General features: G+C 32.7%; 1 protein-coding gene across 1 annotated transcript in view; it reads right to left on the bottom strand.

The window, feature by feature from the left end:
• Positions 1-7,517, bottom strand: part of LOC108746912 — a 17,192-nt gene extending 9,675 nt beyond the window's left edge. Inside the window, exons 1-2 of the mRNA XM_018484013.1 lie at positions 7,142-7,517; positions 6,720-6,835 (exon numbers count right to left, since the gene is read on the bottom strand). Of these exons, the coding sequence (XP_018339515.1) occupies positions 6,720-6,835; positions 7,142-7,243 (218 nt within the window). The 5' untranslated portion in view covers positions 7,244-7,517. The remainder of the gene's footprint in view (positions 1-6,719; positions 6,836-7,141) is intronic.
• Between the last annotated feature and the right edge of the window lie 1,188 nt (positions 7,518-8,705).

Below are 8,705 nucleotides of genomic sequence, written 5' to 3'. Positions count from 1 at the left end.
GAACCCTAATCAAAGCAGATTAATAAATAGATAAATAGATAAATAGATTTAATATATAGAATAAATTAATGCGCACTACACACCTTGTTTAAGAAACGAATCAGTTCTGCTGCGCAATATGTGCAAATTAATATTATTTACAATATAATTATTATAATAAATTAAGTCTTAAAGCTCGGTTCGGTTAAAGTTGAGATAAATCAGTACAATCAATTAATATCTTCGAGCCTATTTCGGATCCTTATTAATGCTCCATATAAATTGTCTGTAAACTGCATTTTATCAATAATTTATATGGAGCATTGATAAGGATCCGAAACAGGATCGAAACGTCTGCGATTATAATTATGTTGATTTAAATAAATTAATTTTCACATTGTCATCCTGTGTTGGCTCGAATATAAGCATTAATTACTTGTACTAATATTATTTAATTAATAATATTAATTTAATTAACAATATTACATTAAATAACAAAGAATTCCTTTATTTTAGAGCAGACACTCATGCACATTGATTTCAGAAATTTATTGATCACCATTTTGGAAGATGAATGACGATTATTACTTGCGCGCACACGATCGTGCCTGATCGAGAATCACGTTACATTCGATCAAGGAAGTCTTGGAATGGATGAGAAAGATTTTTACAAATCATCTGTTGGCAAAGGAATACTTGAAAGCGATACTTCGCTTTGAAGACTTTTTTTTTTTTTCTTTAGCGTCACCATTGCGTTTGGTCTTGGACGTTTCAGCTAGCAACTTCGAATCATTCATGGATTTCTTGGGAATTTTGCATTCCATAATGCATCAAAGAACGAGAACCGTTTGATTTCGGATTTTCTCACGAAGATCGCGTCAAAGATAGATACCTTCCCGTGAACGCATGTTAGTCCGACGGAACGTCGCAGTGTTGTTCTCCGACAGGGGAGGCGACAGAATGTAGCAACACTGATTTTTTTTACAAGGAAATTTTTTTACTGTATCATCGCAAGATCTTTTTTTTATTCGTACGTACCTTCCAACGTCGAATTCACGAATACAATGCGCGAACGAATCGATGGTACTCTTCGTCGTAAAAGGAAATTATGCGGTTGGAGGACATAATTGGTCTGTACCGTGTATTATCTTTCTGCGCGTAGTAGTATGTCGGACGAATCGAATATCGCTGAAACAACGAGATTTGTGCATCATTGCAACGAATCTATATTCGCTGGAACTCGAGACTAGTTAGTTTCAGAGAAAGAAATTTTTTTTTGCTTCGGCTTTTTAATCTTATTCAACATTTTTATTTTCTCTCAAATTTAATATTACATTTGGTAAATATTGAAAATATAAAATGCTAATTAATGAGATAAAAGATAGAAAAATATAAGATAAATGTTGAGATGGAGGAAGCCAGCATCGATGAAGGTCGTTGTTAGAACATATGTTGTCCCTGAGTGGCTTCCAACAGGTCTGGCGACGGCCGTTGCTCGTTATTCAATATAGAGGAAGCCAGCGCCGACGAAAACGTTATTTTCTGATATAATTTTTATTTTTATACAATAGCACATAGGGGTACACGACTTTCTATCCGAATCGATTCTCATCCCACCTCCTCCCCTGCCAAGGAGGAAGACTTTCACCCTCCCATCAAAGGACGCGTGAAGCGATTTTCGAGGGATAACTTTGACAAGGGGAGGGGGAGGTAAAGTGAAAATTGCGTCATGCGGAAAGTCGCACGTCCCTTGAGGAGGGTGAAAGTCGTTTCGCGTGAAAAAAGTTGTATTTCTTGAATTCGTCCACTTATATCTTTCTCCCTATTTCAAGTTATCTGATTCTTCATAAGCAGAGCAATAATTACTAATTTTGACTGATAATAACTTTTTAACAAATAACAAGCGACGACTAAAACCTGTTGGAAGTCACTCAGGATCATAACAACATGTTTTAACAACATATGTCGTCGACATTGGCTCCCTCCATCTCAACATTTACCTTATATTTTTCTCTTTTATCTCGTTAATTAGCATTTTATGTTTTCTTATAATAAATATTATAATTATCATAGTCACCCTGCTTGATATCAAAGAAGCAAAGTTATCGATTAAAGCTTCTATGTACCTATGTCATAATGTAAATCAATCCACTGTGATTAATTTCGAAATAACCAACATCCATATTAGCGTATGCACTTAGTAAATAATAAACTAAATTTAAGTCAAATTTAATATTATACATTAATAATATTAAAGTAGAAGGGCTACGAGTCAAACAATAACTTTTAATATTGACATTTAATACAAACATATGTTTCTGTTTGTCGAATATTAAAAGTTATTGTTTGACTCGTAGCCCTTTTACCTTATTATTATTAATGTATAATATTATTATTGAACCATATTATTTATGTTTTAATATTATAAAATTGTTAAATTGTTTAACTCCATTATTTTAGTTAAATTAACTAAATATATTGAATAAGAGCTGTGGCGCGACCGAAATGATTTAAAATGTAATTCAAATTGGATATAATTTGATATTATGAATTTAATAGTGTGTCTTGTTAACATTTCATAATAATAAAATTACTAGCACGAAGATTTACTATTGACAATAAAATCTATGCAAAAAACTTATTTCCAATTCATCGAATTTGTTTTGCTTTATTTTTACATATGGAATCGAGAGATTTGCGAGATACGCTTAAAAATCAAAATCCACCAATCCGTCAATTGAGTTTGCGGTATATCAGTCTCCGATAAAGAGGCACGCACATTCGTTATTGATAATCATTTATTATATAATAATACGTGCTATGCACAGGGCATTCTTAAATGTGTCCATTCTTAAATGTATTCATTATGTTCCAATGCATCTTCCATTGCTTACTATTTAAAAAATTTTTCATATAAAAACAAATATATACAAGGTAGCTGGTTTTGATATGCATTCGTGTGCAAGTAGAATGAATTTAAATATCTTATATTATTTTGTAATTTTCGCAATAATTACGACAAATTAATTCTAAAGATCGCCGAATGAACGTGTATCCGCCCAAGTTCCCGTTGAATGTACATACATTCATAGGTCATGACTACTAAACGGGGAATTGTTTACATTTATTACAGACGGCAATAATTATGCATGAACAGCGAAAGAAAACAATTCTCCATGCTAGGTAATCGTATCACGCCGTGCGCTTGTATTTAGCGGTAGGTTGGGCGAACATGCGCTCATTCGGCGATCTGTAATGATTGATTTCTCGTAATTTACAAAGATTGCAAAATGGTACAACACTCATTATCAGTAATTTGCCTTCAACTCATTGCTAGTTTAATCTTCTCTCTCTACACGCTTTGTCTAAACTTACCGAACACTGTATAATTATATACTTATGAACACTGTTAAATCTATAGTGTCAAATTAAGTCGCCACTGCTCCTACTAAATAAATCATTATTTTATTTTAAAAAAAATTGTTTAAAAGTGGTCCGAAGATCCTTCTCGTTTCCTTAAGGATGGCAACACGGAAAGAATGTTTGCTGAAATATCTAAAAATTTTAAATACAGATCTGAAAGTAATTTTGTTGAAACTTAATTATAGAAATCTGAAAATAATTATGTAGAAAACTCAAGTATGAGAAATAATGCTGCAAGAAAGTTTAACAATTTCTAGCAACAAGAGCGTCTTACATAATTATTTTATCGATAACGCAATAACATTATTTTCAGATTGGTATGTAGCTAAATTTGTTAGATACTTTAGTAAAAGCATTTTTTCCGTGAAACAGAAAGTAGATTCTAACTAAACTCTACGTAAACATATACTAAAATTACATCGCTATTTAGCTTAAACTTTATGGCATTCAGAACCCACTTTTATTGATAAATGTGCTTATGTATGAAATTGTATAGTAACGTGAACTATGTATCAAATATACACTAACATCGTAAAAGCGTATTCTGAATACAGATCTAATTTATTAATGTAGATACCTTTAATTATTATGCAGACTCAATGGCTACCCTTCGGATAATAATGAATGAATGATAATAGGTTATTAGACGAACTAATAACGCTAAACAATTATCCGTTTTTTAGAAATATTCCGTAGCATTTCACACTAATTATTATTAAACATTTCTTTCTATAAATAATATCGTCGTGCAAAAAACATTAATTTACTCAATTCTACGGCAAAGTGAAGAAGTAACGGACGTCTAGTCAACACAACAGTTCCGTTCAAACTGTCGATATTTCTTCAACCCTCGAAACACTCGAGACCATACGTGGTCGCACTGAGAATTGGGACTCACATAAACACGAGGAAGGAGAGCAAGCCATAAAAACTAAGGCAAAAAGTGAGTTACAGTGGTGAGAGCGAATTCTTCCATCGTATACGACTAAGGACCTCTTCCTACTTGACTTGAAAATATGTATCTATCGAAACCAGAGATCCGAACTGAACTGAAATCAGAACCGAAAATCGTTTCGGAATTCCTCTTGTTTTTAGTGAACCGAAACCGTATCCAAATTTTGTATAATTTATAATGCCGAAACCATAACCGAACTGGCAAAATTTTATGATTTTTTTCGGTTCTTTTTCGATCCTTTTTTCAGTTCTTAATTTTTGAGTTCTTAAGTTTTTCGGTTCTTTATCCTTGTTCTTAATCTTTGTTCTGTCCGTTCCTTCGTTCAAATCGAAACGTCTATATATATATAAGAAATGGTGGGATCGCGAGACATATTTAATATAAACTTTTTTTAAGATATTAACATTTCTTTTATTTAGATCTTCCTCATGTTACAAAAATTTATTCTAAGTCATAAAATTCAAGAATACATATGTAAACTTTATGTAACAAGTGAGATCTATCCATAAGAATAAAAGAAATAAATTGTAAGAAAGAACCGAGAGAAATATGCTTAAAATAATGTTTACGTAATTTTTATTCAGAATCACATGATCAATTGACGCCTCTTTTCGACTAGGCTTTCTAGGACTATGGTCAAAGCAACAAAAGCTTTAAAGCATTTGATGGACCAATTAGAATTTTACAAACTGACTAGTTAAAAAACGCTTCAAAGCATTTGCAGCATCGCGTTGACCGTACCCTAGATTGAACGGTGAAACCCTCTCTTTTCCCTCTCCCTCTCCCTCTCCCTCTCTCTTTTTCCTCCACCTCCCCCTTCTTCTTCTTAATAGAAGAAATTTAAAGAATAAATAAAATAAAGCAAGTAAGTAGAAACAAAAAAAAATCGTTAAAAAACTGTAATTTTTATGGTTTCAATTTTCTTTCTACTGGTAAAAAAAAACCGAAACTGAAACATTTGTTTGATATTTTATTAAACCGGAACCGGAACCGAATCAAAAAACCTTTCAGTCCGGGTCCCTGTTTGAAACTCTAAACGCTTCGAAAATTCAAAAATTTTATCTATAATAAATTAAATGTGAAAAAAATTGAATATACATGTATGCAAAAAATGTTGAAGTATTTTTTTTTAAAGCAAGATAATACCAAAGCTTGCATGATAGCGTTTAAATTAATTTGTTACTATGTATGTACATGCCAAGAATATTTGAAAAACTATCTGTAAAGAATACTTTCTATGTACTGACTCACATTTTTCCAAAAATATTTTTTTTTCGAAATAAATCTTAATTAAAAAATGATATTCTATTTATATACATGTATATATCTTTTTTAAATCTGTCATTTTTATAAAATACAAGATATGTACATTTACAGCATAATGTATGTTATGTCTTTCGTGTTTTATAAAAATTATATCTTAAACGTTTTATGTGAAGAAACAAATTTGTAGTTCTAAAAGCATATACGGATGCGTCTATCTAGCCTACGTCCAAACTATATTCGTAGTCAATGATTTGATATTAATCTATAATATATTCGTTTCGAAAATGTGGATGTAAGATCTTTGAATGTGGACACAGGCTCGGCTCACAGCTTGATGTTCGGTTAGATAGTATTGTATAACGCTATAACGCATTGTATTGTGACCCGATAAAAGGATCGGAAATTCATACAAGGGACTGTAAGGAGAAAGATTAGACAGTCTGGACGCCCCCAAATAACACCAAAAAAATTAAATATTACATAAAAAATATTAACAACAGTTTTGTAATTTGGAAAAATAATTCTCTTGTGAAAATCCTACTAATAAATGAGAAGAATGCAGAAGGATTCGAGGGATACGGTTTCATTTATTTATACTTTAGTTCGAAAAACGTGAAATACTTCAGACACAAAATATTTTCAAATTATAATTAAATTAATTCACAATAATTAACTCCTAATAATTAGCAGTTGCTACATCTTGTTATTATTTGCGTCTCGTGTAAAAAAATCGCTACCATATTTTTCTCAGCAGAAACAACTCCTTTCTCATTTTATGCAAAACTAACATGTCGTAAACTGCGAATGAAGCGTAACTACAAATACGATTTACAGTCCAAACTCTGATACAACATTTATGTTAAATTGGGTATACATTTACGAACGAACACCGAATACGAAAGTTCGTTATTGCTTCAACAAATAGCACAAGTTAAACACTTTATGCTGCGAATACTGAATCTGATCGAACGCTCGGTGTAATAAAAAAAAAAAGCAACAAGCTTACAAACAGAAATATAAATGTCCGTTATTCGCATTCGCTACATATTCTCATTATATACCCCACGGCTTCACAGAATACCGAACAGAAACTTACCTGTAACAGGAAACCGACAGTCGTTTTAGAATCACGCATGGCTTCATTGCAAGCTGTACGAGTCCTGCTCGTGTCGCCCGCTTCGATAATCCCAGATTCCGTAAATCATTCTTTAGCTGAAATAATTATTTTGTGGTCAGATATTACAGCATATTCCATACATATTCGAAATTGCATCAAATTATCCACCGCCAAGTAGAAATAAATTTTTACAATATCACTTTCTACACAAGCTGAAGCTGAGATACTAATAAATTCACAACAAAACAAAAACGCACAATGCTGATGGACTGTAAAGTGTATAAATTGTATTAAAGTTGTTTGTCGACAATGTCAACATTTCATAATAGGTTAGATTAATACAGGTCTTATAGTCTTGCTAGATTTACTACGTAAAATCGGCAATAAACAAAAATTCGCACCTTGACCAGCAGCATACGACGACGATTTTCGTCTCCGTGAAGCCATCTCTTCAACTCGAAGTTGTTAAACATATAAGTAGCCGGCTCCTTGTATTCAGCCATTACCCGCCCGGCTAAAATAATTTGTCACTGATAATTCTCTTTTGGATAAACAAATTTCTCTCCACTCAAGCTCAGAAATCACAGAGCAAGCGTAACAATCCTTATTCTCGAGTACAGCGGTTTACACTCACAGTTCAAAGGAACACGAAGGAACTGAGCTACCAGGAAAAGAGCTAGCGAGTTTGTACGTGCCTAATCAGTTCGGCCAATGAGGTAACCGATGAAAGACCGCGCTAAGGAGACCGCAAGATACGCTGACGCGATCGTCTTCTGTTTATCGTGACTGTCCTCTCCTCTACTTGCAATTATTATTGTAGGTAGATATCCAGAATGTGTCATGTATCCCGACGCAGGACGTTTTATTTCTGTGTTTACTTCTCACTGATCTCACTGATCGCTTGTCGAATATCTTCCAAGTTAACTTTCAATAAATTACAAGGATCACATGTGACATGAATAAAATCCTAATTGTGAAAAAGAAATTCGAGAACGGAAAACACATTTTCCTACCTGGAGGTTTTATATCCAAGGATTTTATACCTGAGAAGAGATAAGTTATACCCGACAATGTCCTTTTCAAAAAATTTTATTGCATCACGAATGAAATCGTCCGGGGAATGTGTTGAATGCTGTATTCATTTTTTTTTCCTTTTTCTTTTTTCACAAAATTCCTTTTACTTTATTTGCCAATATTTGCATTTTTTCTTGAACTTTTTCGAATTTAACCAAGGAAAGCGTTCTTGGATATAACCAATATATAATAAATTTTGGTATGCAGAAAATGCACCTAGAGAAGCATATGTATATCTTTTGTTTTTCCAATAAAATTTTATTGAAGTGCATCTATATTATGGGAAAATTTCCATTGCAAATTTCGTTAAACTAACTTTAAAATTTTTAAACAATAAATTTTAAATTTTTTCTCGCGAACATTTTCTCACAATAATTTTGCGTTTCACGTGACGCATCACAAATGAATTTGCAACTTGATGTAACTTGAGATTCATCATGGGCGATGCAGTAGGCTCATCATTTCTAACGATAACAAGATTCTTTGCATTTCATGTCTCGCTAAGCGTCTCGTATTTCTCTCCCCCCCCCCCCCCCCCTCCTAAAATTTAATATCGTTGTGTTATTTAATATCCCTCCGATAAATTATTCGTATATATTATATTATGTAGTACTGTATTTCTCATAATGATGTAAATGATATATCGTTTATTCAAAGTTATTTTGTTCACCCTTTTCTGCACTCGATATACAGCAAAGAAATTAATCCGAATTTCGGAACTACCTGCCGATGTCGTCCCTTCGTCAACGCAGAGAAATATCCTTTTCTTTATCGATTATTGTAGCATTTTATAACAAATGAGATAGAACACGATGCAAACCGCAAATATTCTTGAAGAAGATATTTAGAAATGTTCAGACTAAAATTGTCTCTCCGCACGATCATATCGTA

This window comes from Trachymyrmex septentrionalis, unplaced genomic scaffold, assembly GCF_001594115.1.
Source record: "Trachymyrmex septentrionalis isolate Tsep2-gDNA-1 unplaced genomic scaffold, Tsep1.0 scaffold107, whole genome shotgun sequence".
NCBI lineage: Eukaryota > Metazoa > Arthropoda > Insecta > Hymenoptera > Formicidae > Trachymyrmex > Trachymyrmex septentrionalis.
Note: the sequence above shows the minus strand (reverse complement) of the source record. Positions and strands in the feature narration are given on the sequence as shown.